Genomic DNA, 19,495 nt, shown 5'->3' with positions numbered 1-19,495 from the left:
CGTTTTGAAATAACAACAATACAAATGCATTTTGAAAAGATTGACATGAATAAAGCTAGATGAGCTTTTATAAGCACATTCTATCGTGTTATATGGCTTCTATACGTAGATGGATATTATTTTCTGCACGACCCTCGTATTTATTAGTATGTAATATGAAATTATCACTATACTAAAATTTTGATGTAATTGTATATATATAAATACTAAAATATGTAAATAGATGAGATGTATACACTTATATAATCAAAATGGGTAGAAGAAAAAAACAATTGTTATGTAAAAAGAACGTTAAAATTTTTTAACAAATCCTAATTTAAATTTTTTGAAGTATCATTATTTTGCTTCGTTCTGAAAAGTAGAAATGTTATAAATTAATTCAATCAGAATGTTTGAAGGTAAATATATAAATAAGGTTAAAATGTATCTTTTATACCTTATTATTTTATAAATTCTTTTATGTAGGCCTCCTTCTAAAAGCTACTTTTTACTTTTTTTTTTATTTTTATTTCATATTAACTTAATGGGCTTTATTAATAAATTGATAATAACGCAATATGTGATAATTATTACAATATATGAATCTTGTGAAAGAGACAAATGTTTTGCGCAAACTTCTGAAACCAGCTCTTTAGACTTTAGACACTGGACATCTGTTGCTGCAGAGTATGATAGAAATTCCTAAGAGGTCACTCACGCGTAATGAATCTAGATACAACCCACGCAAACTTCTACGATACCAACTTTAGATGAAACTAGTGATGCAAATCCACAAAATAGCATATGTGATGGTTCTGAAAAATTTGTTACTTTATACATTTACCTCACTGTAGTTATCAATAATTTCTACACTATGTCTCCGCGCATATGGTTATTAATATGAAAATCTATGAAAGTTATATATCTTTTTAAAGCAGAAAGTTTCTAAACATTTGATTTATTAATGTGATGTACAAATAACATTCAATTGATAGTAGAACTTTTGTTACGTTTGTAATTTTGGTATTAAATTTCTATCATAGTAAATTTTTCATAATTTTATTTTTTTTGTTACTTTTCCTTATCTTATTTCAATAATTTTGGTGAATTAATTAATTTACTGTTCATTAGATAAAGTACAAGAAACAAATATATGTAAATAGAATTCTAAAAAGTATTATTCCTAGTCGAGTAACAAGCTAATGAGGAAATTCAATGGAATTTTTAACAGTTTTGATCTATCCAATTTTAGTTTCGTAATATTTGGAAAGGAAATAGAAAGGTATTGCATTTTAAAATATATAGCGTTAAATCATGTTAAGTATTGAATGAGTTTAATAAGACTTACAGTATCATGTAAACTTGTTACAACGAAATGTATGAGGGTATAGGGGATGAAAACAGCTGTGGAGGATAGTCGAATAGCAGTGGACCGACAACCGCAAATGAGAATGGTAGAGGGAACTATGCTGTTCCACGCTTCCTTGGTGACCGATGAGGCCAATTCTAGGAACCACATTTGTTTCATTCGAAACTGTTGTTCTAAACTTTTCTGTTAATTGAAACGAAGAAATTGAAACTCGTAACTGTTGTTTTAGGCTGCTATCGAGCGGGAATTTTACAAAAACTGCGGATGCAGTGTGGACAAATACTGGAAGGAATCGAGTTACCTTCACTGAGAAATACATTGATTAAACCTCTTTAAATAGCCTTAAGAAAGCTTACCTGGCTGGAACTGTATAAAGAGGATTGGTAACTTCGGTTGAAAGCCGCTCGTTTTTTGCAATTAATAGAAATATCTTTCGCGCAAGATATTCTACGACCACGGTATCGATTATTGTACTTATGACACTCGAAGTTCATTAGTTTGTTGTGAAAGCATCGCAGTTAATTACGTTTGAATTAAGTTTATTGCAAGATCTTGTTATCATTGAAAATAGAAGAAGAAAATGTATTAAAGAAAATGATTCTAATAAAATAGAAAGAACTACTTTGTAGGGAAATTGATTAAATTGTAAAAAAATGGTAATAAAGTAATTAAAAGTTAATAAGGTCCTGGCAAATGTCGTAGCAAAAATGTCCTTTTAATATCCATATGTATTCATTATTAATATTCTATGCTAAGCTAAGGCTAAATCCCAGTACTCTTGCGCCTCGTGTTTCTTAAAGTACTTCCGAGCACTTTTTTCACTTAGGCAAACTTTGAGTTCAATTTCTCCAAAATGATATTGCGTATTAGTACTTTTTCATACAAGAACGCGTTTGTTCGGCGTATCATTTCCGACCCTGTCTTTAATAATATCTTCTTCTCGCTGGACACGATTCATCATTAATCGTTTATATTTATTTAATTCTTTGGCTTCTCCATCAACAACAACAATATTACGTCTCATAAGAGTATTACACAACCTTTTAGATAAAATTGTTTTGCAATTTGTTTCCACTTTAAATTTCTTTGAAGCGTTATTTAACGTATTTTGTAAACTGCTACATGTACACCAAGCGTGGTATCCTCTTTAATTTTTTTTGTCTTTTTGTCCCATCGCTGATCAGCAGTAAGTTTTCGAGCTGCGTTAGCATCTTCGTGTTTAATCTTTTAGCTATTTGTTATCGGATGTGAGCTTCTATTTTCGTAGGATCTTATACAGCTTCTGTACCTAATACTCGCATAAGATTCGAAATTCGTAATTTTGGCTCTAAAGAAGGTTCAAGGCCTAATCGTATTTTTTCTTGTTCTTTAAATGCCTCGCGTCTATTTTGCCTACGTAATTTCTTGCGCTCCTTTTTTATTCAATATGCAGGCATATATATTTAATTTGAAAGAGTTAGCTAAAAATTTGAAATAAGCGTTCTCTAAAAAATATATTAGATAGTGTATAGCTGGTGGCCGTATTTGCGTGGGATGTTCTACAAAATTTCAGATAATGGAACCTTTAACAATAATAGGTTCGTTTTTGTTCGGATATCTTCTTGCTAATAAAATAGAATCCCACCATTCTACATTAGGCAGATTTTCGCTACAAGCTTTTTACGTATGCTAATTTAGTTGCATTTTGCAATTTTGCAATTTTTGACTTTCACGAATCTTTTTAACAATTTGGCTAATCTCATTCCGTAAGTTTTCTAACTGGGATTTCATATAAATTCTTTCTGTAAATTGTTGGAACCTTCCAAGTTTATAAAAATACGCTACGTATACGTGCATTACGATACGTACACGTATCGCCGTATGAAACCGGTCTTACTGTTCGACGCAAAGCCGTTAATCCTTCGCCGAACGCGAGATAAGATTAAAACCAAAATTACCAATTACTTTCCACTCTACGGCGTGTATACCAAAAAAAGCTTTCTCATCGAATTTCATTTGTAATTTATCTCGGTAACCGGGTTCTTTTTTCTTCGATGGTGTTAGGAAAGCGTACATTTTCATCGCGTGCGACGCGATATCGATGCCGCTAGTGGCAGCTCCACTGTCCGCGCGGAATACCGAAACGTACATCGCCATCCGTACTACTAATATTCAGTCAGTATCGGGTCAGTCGTGTTTCTTCGTAAATTTAACGATTTTACTGGCAGACGTGGCCACGTCCCGAAATGATGTACGGTTCGCTCGTATGACTCGGTAGCTAATGCTTTAATATGCGCAAAGGGTGCCATGCCCGTGTCACGCGGATTACCGCTAATTGTAGTTTATGCTTTATACTACGCTATTCTCTTGTACGTTCTGCCGTCCGTTGGGTATTCGATATATACAGGCCCGTACATTTACCTGTATAGGTGAACGCACTTCCTATGAGTATATAGCTATCCATCTAACAATTTGCGAGAGCGCGCTCATTATGCATAACGTACAGCTTGTACAAGTTAGTTGCTTCTAACTAAGTACAAATGTTATCGTTTCCGAAGATACCGGAAATTCGAAAGCTTCTTTGCTCGAAATTTACAAATCTATTTCGTATATTATCCTTCGAAAGTATTCGGGCCATAATATGAAATTGAACAATTTTGTTTTTCTTTAGTCGTCAGTTTAATGGTGAAAGTTTCAAAGCTATTAGAACCAGAAGCGTGCATTATCGATGATGATCAAATGGTACCTACTTTGATTTCATAACGTGTCGTAATGCTTACACAACTCAAACACGTGACGGAAAGGAAATGTCAGAGATAATCATAATAGAAGATGCCCTATAAAATCGTACGAAAAGTTCTTTGATTTTGAGAGGGTGAACAGTCTTTGTGTTAGTTGAAGAAGAATTTCTTTTGTTTGACTTATAATTCAGAAAATTAAACCGTCTGAAAAGAAAGAGATCTTTAAATAACAAAATGGTTGTGCAAAGTTCGACGAATTACCAATACCAATTTTGTTATTGTATATTAAGTTTTAGAAATCATCATGTCATAATATTTTACTATACACAACAATAAAATAATTGCAAATTTCTTTTCAATTTGTGATTAAATTACATCGTGTCATATACATATGTCATACATACATCGTGTCATAACATAATTACGATAATCTCATTATAGCATAGTGAAATTCGAAAGTTTTCTATGTTAGGTATTCAAATACTTTCCTGAATCGCTATATGTATTATTAGTCAAACAGGCTCTCCACTTAAAGTCCTTATCTTTAAAAATAACGCAACACTTTAGAAATTAAACCGAAGCGTAGCGTAGCGCACGTCCAAGGACAGGAAGTTCAAACTTTCTCGGTTGTCATGTCCGTGTGTTCGTCAGTTTCGCTAACATAACCGAGCACCGCACCCCTATCTCGCAATTAAACGTGCCTATATCCATACCGTGTATCCAAACAGAGGATCTCATGTATGTTCACGGCCAAACAACCGCGTATGAGTGAACCAGCATCGAGACAGTCGATTCGCGTGGATATTCTCGTCTCTTGGCACATCTCTCCTATCACGGCGACGGGCCATCGGTTTGTTCGTTCGTTTTCAATTTTGTGATGATGCGCCCGCGTGACGCTGGCAACGGCAACACTAATTACACCGGTGTTTCTTCATCCGCGATCCGAATTCACCGGCGCGTCGTTTCTATTTCAAAATGTCGTTATTCCGGTGACAGTAAAACCGTACAGTCACTTTGAGTATTCCGAATATCTAAATATGATTATAATAGCGAATGCGAGAGGATGATTCCGTTTTAATTAACGTTCCGCCGCGTCCTTGTACAATGTAACATTTTGTGTCGTGCATTTGATATATATTTAATAATACTTATTAAATGCTTAGATACCACATAAGCAGAATTACACTGGTTTACGAAAGTATTTTGAACACACAGCGAAACTTTTATGTATATTCCGTGTCTGTTATATAAAACATTCTGCACTATTACTTATATACGTAATGTATATTTGGGAGGGATATTGGATACAAAAATAATTAGTTTGATGCTAATTAAGGTTAATAGTTGCTAGAGTTCAGAGATCATGTAGTTAAATATCACATATATGTAATATTTATTAGTATTTTTTATTACACAATATCAGACACAAAATGAATCAATATTATTTAGCATCGTGAAAGTATTGATAATAATAAAAAGTTAGACGTATTAATCTCAGAATAAAGTCAAAATAAGAAAGATATTATATATTTTCTCTTACCTCTTGTTAATTTCTTCTTTGCACGAATATAACTTTTATTAGCAACCATTAATGACTTGTTGAAAGAGATCTCAATTGTCGTGATACGCGAAAGGAAAACCGTAAACTATACATACCATTCTCTGGGAAGATATGTTTGATAACGTCAGACAGAACTTATGCTTTGGTTATATCGTTAATCTTCTAGTCATTGTACTTGTTCGTGTCGTTCACATAATCTACATTTAATCTACAATGCTCTTAGTGTCCGAATAAGCTTGTCGTATCTAATATGGATTTCTATCAACGAACAATATATTATTACATATTCACAATCGTTGAGAAAATCTTGATTATGAAAGTTCATGAAGGTATGCAAACATACAGAATAAAATCATGAAGGTAGTTAAAGGTATAATTCATTTTTCATTCTCGTTTATCATTTGACGTTGAACCTCTCTTAGCAAATGACGTAGGAAGATTAAGATATTGTGGAATTCATTTATGTAAGTAATTAGATAAACGCGAAAAATTGAGTAAACACGTTGGTAGAAGTTTAAGAAAATCTATAAAATTGTGTAAAAGGTTTAAATGGAGATTTCTACTTGTTTGGTAAATTGTTGTTACGTAATATAAAATTTTATACGGATATGCGGTATTTTGGGGTTAATCAGGAATAAAAATAACAATATACATTTTCTATAATATATTTTACATTATAAACCAACCATATATCATCATAATAATATCTTATACTCTTAAGCCTAAGCGTGTTTTATCCTATATTCTCGTTTATATACTTCCTTCATATTTATACTTTGTTTACTTCTTCATAGTATTTATATATATATTTTTTATTTATATTCATCATTATTTATAATATACTTTATATGCTATATTATGTATACATAATATCATACACGTTTTTTTTTCACGCACGTCCCAGGGCGTCTCGCGTTTCCATTGTTATATCCTGTGAAAATTGTCTTTTGGAGGTATCTTCCATCATTTTTCCCTATGTGCACGTGCACGTGTGCATCTATTTTTTTCTTTTCTTTTTTTAAGTAATGTCACCTGTGTGATTCGTGTATAAAGTGTACGTTTGTATCATCCATTCCTATGTGTCTATCTGTTTCACGTGTACGTGTATTTTACTATTTTATAGGTATACGCGTGTACATATATGTGTATGTGTGTATTGGCCTGTATTCGCGCACGCGCACCTGATACATTATCGCGTATCATCTCTGTCACGTCGTTAGAAATTACATGTAAGTACATTATACAAGGTTTTGCCCGGTTGTTGCTCCTTGAGCTGTGTCCAGCGACTGCACATCTCCTAAGCTTAAGTGTATGCAACGAGGCTGCCATGGGACCCCGCGGGCCGTTCATCGAATCGCGGAAATACATTTCGAATTCTCGATTACATCATTGTTCACAATGCCGTTCAACACTTCGCATTAGAGTTTTGGAAAGGGATCTTCGCGACGTGAAAGTATGTCGGACGACGTACGATGGATGGATGTCACATGCCCCTTCCCTTGAGCTCCGTTGTGCCGTTTCTACACGTGATACATAAAATCTTACGTTGGATTTTCCCCCTTTGTTTACTCGCGTTTTCTTTTTATTTTCTTTTTTTTTTTGGTTTCTTTGTTTTGTTTGTTTGTTTTAACCCCGAAATACATACACACGATGAAGTGAAAAAAAGGCACCTTACTCCTTATCGTACGGTCGTAAGTGATATGCCGCATACCGCGCTGGGGGGTTGGAATGGGAGTGGGAAGGGGTTTATACGATATAATAATGGACCCCGTGACGCGCACGTCGGATCGTACGAAACACTATGAAACAATGAAGGAACGTCGTAATCTCTGTATGAATCGGACGTGATCGTAATTAGCGTTTATTATTAAACTTTTGTCTCTCCGAAGAACTTGTCTTTTTTCCGTCGAGGCGCGTGAATTTCTATCGTTCACACTTTCTCTCTCACACACGCTCACTCTTGTTCATTTATTCACTCACTTGCTAACCGATACATACACGTATTTTCTTTCTCATGCGCTTGATCGCTTTCTCTCTTTTTTTTTTCTTCTCCTTTCGCTCTTGTAATATCGTTGCGTTCCTTTCATTCGATGCAGCAAACGTATTACATATTCATATTTTTAAGGGCTCAGGGGGTCCGGCAGGCTAGCCACAACATTTTCTCTCGTGTCTGTTTCTTTCACGAAATACGTTTCAATGGTTTTGAAGTTTCCTTACGGCTAAGGGTATGTAACACAGTATGTCGCGGAGTACGCGTTAACAGGTGACGCGTCTTCCGCCCCCTTTTCCTGTTCTCGTTTCTAAGCTTATACTCGATATAATCTCTAGTTGTCGGCTATTATCTTCTTACACATTTATATCTGGTATGTATATATAATATACATATTTTTTTTTGTATTATACGTGTGTGTATATATACATATACATATAGACGTATGTATGTATACACATATAGATGCGCGTGTTGGTTTCTTGTAGTCTTTTTTTATATATATTTATATGATCATATACATATGTTATTTTAAGGTATGCTCGGTGACTACGCTTACGGCTCCTACTTTTGCTTTCTTTCGCTGTGTGCATCATCTTTTACAAATTTCTGTTAAACATTCTTGTGTTAACGCTAAACTGTTTTCACGGTACTCTGCATCGGTATTCTAGAGTGGCTTGACTGCTGCCTTCCTACCCTTTTGCCAGTTTCCGATTGACAAGATGACGTTACAGGTGATGATTGAATTCAAGCGGATAAACTTTTCGAAAGTTCAAGACTAGGTTTCCCGGTGTTTGACGTTTTTGTTTCCCCGTGAATAAAGAAAACCGTGCATGTCATCCATTTGTTAAACACTTGAATTATTTTCATTGCGCTCGTAACATTCTATATTTTTTTTCCTACTATGAATTTGAACGAAAGGAGAGCCAAGTTATCGACGATAAAAGCAGGAATTCTTGCGTTTATGTGCATTCACTAAACTATTACGTTTCTCTGCTTGGCCTACTTACATGCGTTGTATTTCATGGTTAACAATTATCGACGACGATATTTTCATGTTATGTTTAATCTACCAACATGACTTCTACGCTCTTTTTACGATGTTTCAGAATCCGATGCGATATTATTTGTACAACATTAAACAAGCGCAAACGGTTAAATACACAATTTTGTTCACCAATTTTCTTTTTCTTTCATTTGTACAAACACAAAATCTTCTTTGTACACAAAGGACAGACGAATACTCCACTGCGGGCTGCTACAAAAAATCAGCAATAGCTGTGACTAAATCGTACGGTTACCTAGATCTGGTAGTTATCTATAGTTTTCTACGTCGTATTTCTCTAGATTCTTGCTACATATGCGAAACGACTCTATATATGTACAACGTTACATGATCGTTTAATTACTGTATATGCCGTGATCTTGCTTGGCGCGTATCATCTCAGAGTAACATTTTTAAACAAATGTAACTACTCTTAAACAATGTTATTTTATAGGACGGTAAGATAGGTACACGCAGTCCGTCTGTCTGCGCATGGTTGAAGGAACGGTTGACAAATTGCGTAAAATTATAACTTCTACGTAAAATAAATTTCTCCTATACGAAATAGTTAAATCAATTTCAATCATGAAAACTTTTTGTTCACGAAGCGTGTACAAGAACGAAGAATTTTATATAGGAATGTAACCACGTTACCAATTTTAATTATAGAGGTTGTCTACGAAACAATACGAGATACTTAACAAGCATTCTGTTTAAATTTCCTAATTCTACCATACAAACTTCATATTTTCATTCACCGTTTCACTTCTATCAAGAACAAAAACCGCTTTAAGCGGCCAATACTTGCGGCTTACGCCACTGGATCTAACAACAACGTTACATTTGTTGTTTCTTTCTACGACTTCTAACGAAGATTCACGGACTTTGCTAAACAACGCAGTGATATGTTTTATATGTGCTTTATGCGCGTGTAACGCTTTTGACGCATTGAAACAGTGTTTCGTTGTATATTTGTTAAAAGCGAAGGTGTAGTGACTCGATATATAGAATATTAACAGGGCGTTCGACAAAACCGATGCGATGGCGTTTCCTATTTTCCTTCGCCGCCGATGCCGATAATCCTCTCTGTCCATTGTTCGTAAGACGTCGCGTGAAAGCATACTGGAACTTGGTTAATTATTTTCACTTAGTCCTCGATGAGAGGAACATGTACAAGTCTCTAAGTGTATGTTTCTTGAATGATTGTCGGCTATCATATTTGGTAAATCTCCACGAGAGGAATCCTTCTGTGTAGGAAATCATTTGTAGAGCGATTCGGTCGTTCGGCACAGAAGGATGGCAAGGAAGCCAGAAGACAAAACGAAGAAGAAAGGACGTCGGGACAAAAGAATGTCACAAAGACGTGATACGTAGTAATGAAAGAAAGTCGAAGATGCCAGTAAGTGTGAAAGAAGAATAGGAGAGGAGGTTGGTAAAAAAAAAGAAGGAACTGGGTCGTGGTAACGCGAGAATGTCGTGATTCGATAACGGCTAGGCAGCTGGTATGCCAGCTTGCTGAAGCTTAAACGACACGACGGTAAAAATTCTTGAAACGGCGAGAATTGCGAAATATCGGACGCGTTACAGGGCTGTAGAAATTCTAGAGTTTGCGTCTCGAGAACACGGACGAAGGATGGAGGCAGCAGCCGCAGCTTGTTTCCTATATATTTTTATTTCCGTGTTTATGTCTTGTTGTGTTTTACGTTTACGTGTAGTATTTATGTGTGCGTGTGTGTATATGTCGTGTAACGGTGCTCGATGTGATTTGCGGATATAGTTATTGCGCTATTCATTTTTTTTCGTGAACGTTTCTTTTCTTCTTCTTATTTGTTAACTTAGCGATCGTCAAGCTAGACTAGATTACTAAGCCTAGAGTTGTTGTTAAGTTTCTCGCCGCTACGTTCTCTATACGTACGCTGCCGTGTAGAGAATGTGATTTTGTTTGTACGTGTGTATTTACATACGTGTACGTGTGTTTGTGCGTGCGTGCGTGCGTGTGTTTTACCTGTACGAATGTCAGTGTACGTGTCATTTTGTATTCCTTTTCCTGGGCGTGATTACGCACATGACTTAGGTACCATAAATGGATTTGACCATTTTCTATTAGACGTATCACTCTAGCGTGCATTCTCTCTCTCCCATTCTCTCTTGCTCTCATCCTTCTGTATTGTTCGCATCATTCTCACCCTTTTTTGCCTAAATTTCTTTACACGGTTTTCCTCGATTCCACTCTCGCTTCGTGGTCGTTACTTTCCAAAACCCCGTGGTATCTTCTACTAATTAAATTACATTAATTATCTACTTATCACTTTATACTACACTTTGGTTTCCCCTTTGACGCTGCGCCGTGTATTTTACTTGGCTAGCTTCATTCACTTTATTACCTAGACAACGTACTCGAGACTAGCGGTAAGTTCTATACACGCCTTAATGCTTAAGGCGTCATTCTTCAAATACTTTTTACAGGATGAGGATCCCCGCTGATTCTTTAAAAGAGTGGGGGACCACTCTCTCTCTTCCCGTTGAAAGTGGAATCGAGTCGAGAAGTGAACTTTCTGGCAAGGGGAGTGATTATACGGCCGAAGGACGTAAGAGTAGAGTGTACCAGACGTATGATTTGATTTTCTCCTTCATCCCCCATCCCCCCTTTAATCGACTTTCTTTCAATACGACGCCTCGCGCTGCCCCTTAAATTCACGCTACGATTTACGTCGTACATTCTAACTCTTACCTGCCATTTTATTCGCCGCCCTTTTCCCTTTTTCTCTCGCTCGTTCCACTTTTCAGAAAAATAACCTATATTTTTATTTTTTTTCTTGTTTGTTCGCCTAACTAATAATGTACACGATATTTTGTTTCACTTATGTTCTTATGTCGTCTCTTAAAAGCTATTTCTTTTTTTATCTCACGCACAGCGCTTTCTTTTTTCACTTACGACGATTCAAAATAACAGCTTTCGTCGTCGCTGCACGTTTTGGTATTTATTTATTTATATATATATAATATATTTTTTTGTATTTATATGTATGTATATATTTATTTATAATTCTTTCGTTTCTTCCTCGCGATCGGTACCGTGTCCTTTAGGCTGTGTATTTCATTACGTTTGTGTCGAGAAACAGAACTCCGTTACTGTTTGGAATAGCCAATGATTCACGTCCGCGCTTCACGATAACGTGTTATTGAATTTTGTATCACTTCGTTGTATGTTCGTGTAATTTCTTTTTCTTTTTTTTTTTTACAAATGGCTCTTACCTCTCTCGTGTTTATCAATTATAAAACAATTGACGGGCATAGAGTGAAATATGTTTGGTGTTGGTTTTAAATCTTGGGCCACAATCCTTATGTTTTAAGTACACGATAAAAATTTCTCCATTGTACAAATTTTTGATTCATCTGTATAGTTCTCGCCTTAAACTTATCCGAATGAAAATATTCCACTGATCTCGTATCGAATATACAGAGTGTCAATTTGAAAACTACATAACAATATGAATAATCGGACGAAGATTCGCCGTTTGAGAAATAAACGTCAATAAATACCCGAGTCAACCGGGTAGTCAAATTTAAATGAAAATTAGTCAATTAATTCAACTAATTTAACAATTTCAACAATAAAATCGAACATCTATAAATCGTAATAAATTTTAACAAATAATCTTGCTACGTAAAATTTGTGAAGTTCTGTCGAGATACTTTTCGTACTGGGAAGACACTAAGAGATTATCGAATTACGCGTAGTTGTCAGATTTATATACTTACATACGTTTTATGTTTCAGGCATAGAAACGTTTGCTCGTTTTCTCTCGCCGAATAGAACAATATTAGTTTACAAGGAATTAATGGTACGAAATATTTGTGGTCCGCGAGATGGACTGAAGGCACACCTTTTATATCCATATCCACGTACTACGTATCGAATCGTTCGGGAAATTAGTAAATTTACTGATATTTCCTAAATGCTACGTTGTCCCAAGCGGGTTTGATTTCGTCATTCTCTTGTATTCGATGCTCTCGCGATCTCATCAATTCTAACGTCTCGCAAACGTCCCTGTATCGTTCTTTGATCGTCGCGTTTTTTGATTCGAAAACGTTGAACGCTTTTGATTCGTTTAAAGCACGATCCGTCGTCTATCTTTTGATTAATAACAAAGTCGTCCATCTCTCTTTATCTCTCTCCCCGTTTTCTTCCCCCTTTCTCCATTTTTCTCCTTTTCCTTTGCCCGTTTTCCATTCTTGATCATCCCCTTTATCCCCTCTTTCTTTTCTTTTTCTTCTTTTTGCTCGTCTCTATTTCTTTCGTTTCTCTATCCGTTATTCGGTTCGCTCGTCTAAATCCTACGGGATTCATCGTATCATAACGAAACTCATGGCTTTGCACCCGACGACGCGCGCTCGTATGATGAGACAGTTTCATTATTGAGAAAAAAAGACACCGTACAAACACGGGCGCAAAGAGAGAGAGAGAGAGAGAGAGAGGGAGAGGGAGAGAGAGAGAGTGGGCGTCTATCAAAGGGTGATTTCGAACGGTCGACGGCGAAACAGAAGAAGTACGATACGGAAGCATCGGATCGTGCTTAAAACTGAAAGAGACGAAGCATGGAGTAAGTATGGACAGGTTACGAAGGTCTAAAGCGGGGATCATAGATAGGCAAATCAGATGGGATTACTTCGTCCTCGTTATACTTGTTAAACCGTCGTCGGTCTTCGCGTTCATTTTTTCTTAATCCCTAACCTGTTTCTTTTCTAACGATCTCTTCTCTCGTTTCTTTGTTCGCTACTATATACATATATAGCAACGGTTTAAAGGCTGAGGGATTTTGTTTTCCGATTCCGACGGAATTACACAAAGAGAGACAACCTTTGAAAGATTCAATCGGAGGACAGGATACGCGTTCGCGAGGAAGGAACTCGACGGATCTCTAATCTAACTTTCGTGCTGTTTGTGCAATGTGTCTATCTACGAATTGTTTAATCTTTTTTACTCGTCTCTCGCTTGTTGTATAATTTCTCATTATTCGCAGACTCTCGTTCGCTCACCCTCGTTCTCTCTTCCTAACATTCTCTCGTTCGTACGCGCGAGCGTATCCACGCATGCTTACACTTGTTTCTTACTTACACTTGTTTCAATTTCGTTTTTTTTTTATTTCTTTTGTTTCGTTAGATTGGCCAAGTCGAAATTCGGGACGTCGGACAGACCATTTACCGATTCATTCCATCTTTTCTTTTTCTCTTATCGATTTCTTAAAACTCGCGTCGTGTCCCTTCTCTCCGATCTATGTACCCCTTCGTTGTTACGAATTCGTGGCTCACAAGCTGAATAGCTGAGAGCGAGTTACAGTAGAGAGACGCAGGGATAAACGGTTTGTTTCTTCGCTTTCCTAAGCTTAGTGATTTATTGCTTAAGCGTCTTAAAGTCGAGATTTTTCCCTTTGGTTCTATGGTATTCGTATTATATAAAAATCTAAGGTATAAGTTAAAAACCACGGTAGACCCGACACGATTGATTGGAGTCGATCGATCGCTGGATGACGCTTTGTTCAATCGTCGCTTCCTTACATCCTTTCATATCCTTTTATCTTGCTTTTTTTTTATTGTATCGTGTGTTACGTTTGTTTTATCTTAATCGCGAGATCGGCACGTCAACAGCATCGGTCGACACCCCTCGGCGCATACGGCTGATCTTTTATAAAAATATCCAACTGTCTAAGTGCCGCGTCAAAAGGATCAAGTCGAATAATAAAAACGGCTCTTCGACTGTTCTGCGAAGACTTCGTGCATGATTTGTCTTTTGGCCTCGAGTCTGATAATAAATATAATAACCGAAGGAAGAAGTCCTCGCAGTGGCGGAAAATGGATTAAGACACGTGGATCTTTCAGTTCCGTGGTTCACGATAGTCGAGTAAACAGTTCCTCAGGAACGCGGAATCGTTGAATTTCTGAAGGTCTGTTTCCGCCTTGCCGCCGAATTTCGAATCGTCCTCGAGTAACTTTTTATTATAACATACCTACCTAACTAGCTAATTGTTGAATTTCGTTTATAATAACTTTTTTTTCTGTTAAATTTACTTTATATAATCTTCACGAGTGTGCACGTGTTTATCGATTTCTCTTATTTATCATTTATACAGCACGATTACTTGACGGTCGCTGGTTCGCGCTCCGAGTAACGCGTTTACAGTTTCTTTTTACGTTTTCGACTTATTAATTTTCACTGTTAAGCCCAAACTACAAAAATAATGAATCCGGGTTACGGGTCGATAACTGGCGGCGTCCTATCGCTTTTCTTTCGCTCTTTTTTAGGAGTTTATCGTCGATAAAGGAGTTTAGCGTCGATTAAATGGCGGAAAGTGCAAATCACGAGCTTGTTCAACATGCGTCAACTCGTTCGTCTCTTCCGTAATCAGTCCTTTGTGGACGATACAACACACAAAATATTGGTTGTTTACGCTACAAACTGTCTTTGATGATCACATGGTGGTCCGCGTATCCCGGAATTCGTGTTTCATTACTGAAGCTTTTGACACTACCGTGACGGCAACGCTATCTATTAATTCAAGCCGAGAGAGACACTACATTACCCTACAGACTGGACGAGAGGATACCTCCGACTTGTTGACGGTACCAGTTAGTTTTCTTTCCCGTTTAAAGATTGCCGGTTATATTGGACGTGAAAATTTTAGGGGAATCTGGAAGTACTCTCTTTTTTCTTTGTCATTCTCTCCTTACATTTTTTTTTGTCTTTTTTTATCGTTTACTTTAAGAAATGCTTTTATAGATAAGAATTCATCCCCTTTTCCTGTCATACTTTTTTTCCCTTGCTCTGTTCATTAAAGCGATCGTTAACTACGTTCGGCAATTTCTGCCCTCTGCTTTTATGTTTCATCAAGCCGGAAGCGGCATGATTTTTGTTGCTTTTGCTGTCGCGGTGGCGTCGATGGTGACGGAAATTTTGTTGTTGTTGGTAGTTGTGGTAGTGGTGATAATGGTGGTGGTGGTGGTGGTGGTAACTGTTGTTGCTGTAGAAGTTGTTCCTGTTGGTGGGGTGTACTTGCTTACCATCACACTAGAAGGCTAGGCGTCAGCCAGTCCTCATCCGCTAGCTGGACCGCAACCAAGAACACACTTTACCATTTGAACACACAAACGCTGGTTAAGTCTTGGTCCGAATTTCAAGAAAATAATAGAAATATTCTCGACAACTTTCTCTCTTTCACTCTACCTCTCTCTATCTTTCACACGTTTCATTCGCACATTCCACACTTTCGTTTTTCCTCTCGCTCTTTCCTTTTTAATTCTAAAAATCATTTCATTCTTGTTTCTCTATCTCTCCTTATGCCTCTCACATATCCTTCGCATTCCAACACACGTAGACTGGTCGATCTGAATCTACCTTTACCGTGACTCAACCTCAATTGCTTTCAATGTTGTAAAAGTGTGAGCAAATAATTAAACACATTATTACCCTAAGATAATTGTGTTGCTTGGCTTTGACAACGCTCAGAGGAATGTATCAGTGTGGTGTAAACGTTTTCAGATTATTTAAATGTGGTGTTCGATCAATAAACTATTCATTCTCTTATGAACCGATTATGAAACTATGGATCGATTTCAGAAGGGTAATTCCAATAAAAATATTAGCGACGATATTATTGGTATAACGAGACTTTCGTTCACTCTCTCGCTTTTGTTTCTTGCGTTTCTTCCATTCAGTTGCAATTTCATACGCAACGATGATATCCATTTTATAGATACGTTCTCCAGCGACACTTTTCTGGTTGAATACGAGGTTGAGCCAGGTTGTAGATGCAGTTTCCTTGACGCAAAGTGATATTTGAAAGTAAGGATAAGCCAGGCCGTGCGATGATAGTGGTAGCGATCACTGTGCCTGCGAATCGAAATATGTAAATAAAAATAATCCTTCGGATGGTTTCGAGTATCTCTCCTATTTAATAACGAACGATTCAGTGTAATATTTTCCTAGCTTTTTAACTTTTCAACAATTCTAATTTTTGCAAACTTTTAACAGCCACGGTAAGAAGGTAAAAATCTCTATCGATTTGCAAGTATCTTTTAGTAATTTTTATACTTTCTATTATGTTATAGATAGCTAGAAAATATAAATGAATTATTCGTTATTAATTCGTACGTGTTATATTTTGTATATTTTACAGTATCGCATCGTTAAACTCGAGACACCATCATCGTATTTTTTTTCATAGCATTTTATTTTCTTATGTATTGTGACAATTTTGAAGAATTCAACGAGATACTCGAGTTTAGATAAACAAAGCCGAATAAGCGTGTAGTTCAGCCTTTATATGACTAATATTCGTGCACATTAAGTATCATGCAAAAGAGTATGATAGTGATTGTAATGCTTGGGCACACTTATATAAGCTTGCATTAAGCATGATTACATCATTTTCTGTTTAGCAAAATTTGTTGTCGAGTATATTGAAAATACGACTCGTAATAATCTTTATTTTTAAATAATACACTGATTAAAATGATTTGTATTAAAATTTTGTGAAAATTTGTTAAGCATTTGGATTATCTATATTATAAGAAACATAACATACTAAAACAGGAATAATTAATAAGTTGAATTTTGTTTATGTAGTATTATTCTTTGTGTCGGTTCATTTACGATTTTCATGAAGCACATCACTTGCATACAAGGTCTTGCATACTAAGATCTTTGAAAATTTTAACAAACCAAAGAAATTGTATATAAACACACTTTCAAACATTTGATATTATCAAGGTTTAAGTTTAATATACAAAGAGAAGCTTTTTAATCAAGTGATAAAATGGTAAAATTTCTTACTGTATGTTAACTACAATACAAAAATATTTATTACGATGAAAGGTTTTGGAAAACTTCATACTGTATGATAACTAAGATACAAAAATATTTACTGTGATGAAAGATTCTTATGCAGGATCTTGATAGGCTTTATAACTCTTTTTCATTAGTATTCCCTCATCTCGAATATGTATTGCTAGGCCCTCTTACTTCTTCAAATACATACTGAAATTAAAGAAAATACAGTATAAATTCCTTATATCACTAGAAAGTGTCGTTTATAGTAGAGTAATTCCATTATACGATTTCTTAATCTAAACTTCCTAGAAAGCTTATATGTAGCCTGTTGAAATTCATTAACTCTTATCGCAAAATTATAAGGGTACCCTTAACTTAGACTTCTATGTTTAATGCCACTTCTAAATCAATCTAAAAGTTGTTAAAAAAAAGTTTAATTGATAAATATCGATCTATAGATAATATTATATGTGTACGTATATTATACGTGTATTGTTATATTTCAGTATAAAATATATTAAATTTAATTCAGAGAAAAACTCAAATAGAACAATCAATAAAAACGATATTTTAGAAATAAAGTACAATTAGATTTGTTTTAATGTACTCTTTTTGCTTACAACAAAATAACTGAAAAATAATGTAAAACGTTATTACAAAATTATGTAATATTAGACATAATACGTTTTTAATTCCACATATGCTTGAATTTCAAGTTAACAATTATTAAATAGACTATTTTCGCTTTAGTGTTCAAAAAGTTACCTTCAATATGCCGTTAAATTGCAATATACTTAACGAAATGCTTAACAAATATGATTATAATATAATTTCTACTTCCTTTTTTAATTAACAATTATATATGTTAATGGAGTTGTAACAGTTATAAATAAAACATTGACAATACGTTCAGGCGATTAGCGTTCTACGAAGCACAATTATAACAAGATTCTGGAACAAGTGATTATAAGATCCATGCAAGTGATTACCTGAAAGTTCATTATTTGAGCAAAGCGTAATCAAGCGTGGTTAATGAATCGACGTATATGTATGAAAACATGTACTGAAATCCATACATGTGGTACAAAGGTGTGGCATTACATAACACATGACATATTGGAATTTCAGACAACTGGAATAAAAAACACAAAAAGATTTTATCTGTCACATTCATCGAGATAATGGGGTCCTATTAACAGTTCTATTGAAAAGCCACTCTTAACACAAATTTTCGCAATCAACATCATTCAATCATCTCAATAAATCCTGTACTGTATACAGAAGCCAAGACTAGATTTTATAAAATTGTCATTATAATTTGATCCATTCATTCACTATCGATTCGATAAAAATTATCGTTGATACGCGATCAATCTTTAAAACACGAACAAAATATATCACTTTACCATGTCTATTATTATTATTATTATTATATGTATCGTAGTGATTTGTATCGAGTTAATGTGACAAAATTTGGGAACTGTATCAAAGTCGAATGATATCTTTTTTGCCTCAGGTATTATACAAAATAAACTAGAATCTCGATTATCAGCATACTTAACAGAAATATATGTTAACGTGAAATTTGAGGATGATCCCTTGCAAGAAAGATGAAAATCAGGATAGAAACTGAGAGATTGTTATATTTTTACTCGAAAGCTTTTGTTTCTATTTAACATTTTAAACGCTATTATGGATGAAATTTCACCTCATATAAACTTAATATTACCATCCTGTAATAAAACAATGGCGTTATTCGTGATTTTTGTAAACAATAACTTTTTTTATTTCTTGCCTAATATCGAATAACGATAGAACACTTGATTATATTTATTTAGCTTTATCGATGCTTAAAATAGGAAAGATATCCTGAGATAAAATTCAACGCGTGATGTTATGAATTACAAGTTTTTTTTGATAACAGCTTCCAAGGACTAATATCGTATGTATAACCTTCTCTCATACGAAAATGGAGTTGTTCCCCTACGTATGAATCGTTACTAT

General features: G+C 35.3%; 1 protein-coding gene and 1 pseudogene across 9 annotated transcripts in view; both read right to left on the bottom strand.

Moving 5' to 3' along the window:
• Positions 1-2,014: 2,014 nt before the first annotated feature.
• On the bottom strand, positions 2,015-3,462 carry LOC117238111 (annotated as a pseudogene).
• A 4,203-nt stretch (positions 3,463-7,665) lies between these two features.
• LOC117239952 (nucleolysin TIAR) overlaps positions 7,666-19,495 on the bottom strand; it is a 583,038-nt gene continuing 571,208 nt past the window's right edge. For 5 of the 9 annotated variants that reach the window (XM_033505780.1, XM_033505787.1, XM_033505815.1 and 2 more), the window contains 2 exons: positions 17,587-17,698; positions 7,666-15,767 (listed from right to left, as the gene is read on the bottom strand). In XM_033505780.1, the coding sequence (XP_033361671.1) occupies positions 17,651-17,698 (48 nt within the window). In that variant the 3' untranslated portion in view covers positions 7,666-15,767; positions 17,587-17,650. The other 4 variants (XM_033505783.1, XM_033505796.1, XM_033505791.1 and 1 more) reach the window with 4 other exon arrangements.

The sequence above is a fragment of the Bombus vosnesenskii genome, unplaced genomic scaffold (genome assembly GCF_011952255.1).
Source record: "Bombus vosnesenskii isolate JDL3184/JDL3185 unplaced genomic scaffold, Bvos_JDL3184-5_v1.1 scf7180000013264, whole genome shotgun sequence".
In the NCBI taxonomy this organism is placed as follows: Eukaryota; Metazoa; Arthropoda; class Insecta; order Hymenoptera; family Apidae; genus Bombus; species Bombus vosnesenskii.
The sequence above is the reverse complement of the archived record's forward strand: the minus strand, read 5'-3'. Positions and strand labels throughout refer to the sequence as shown.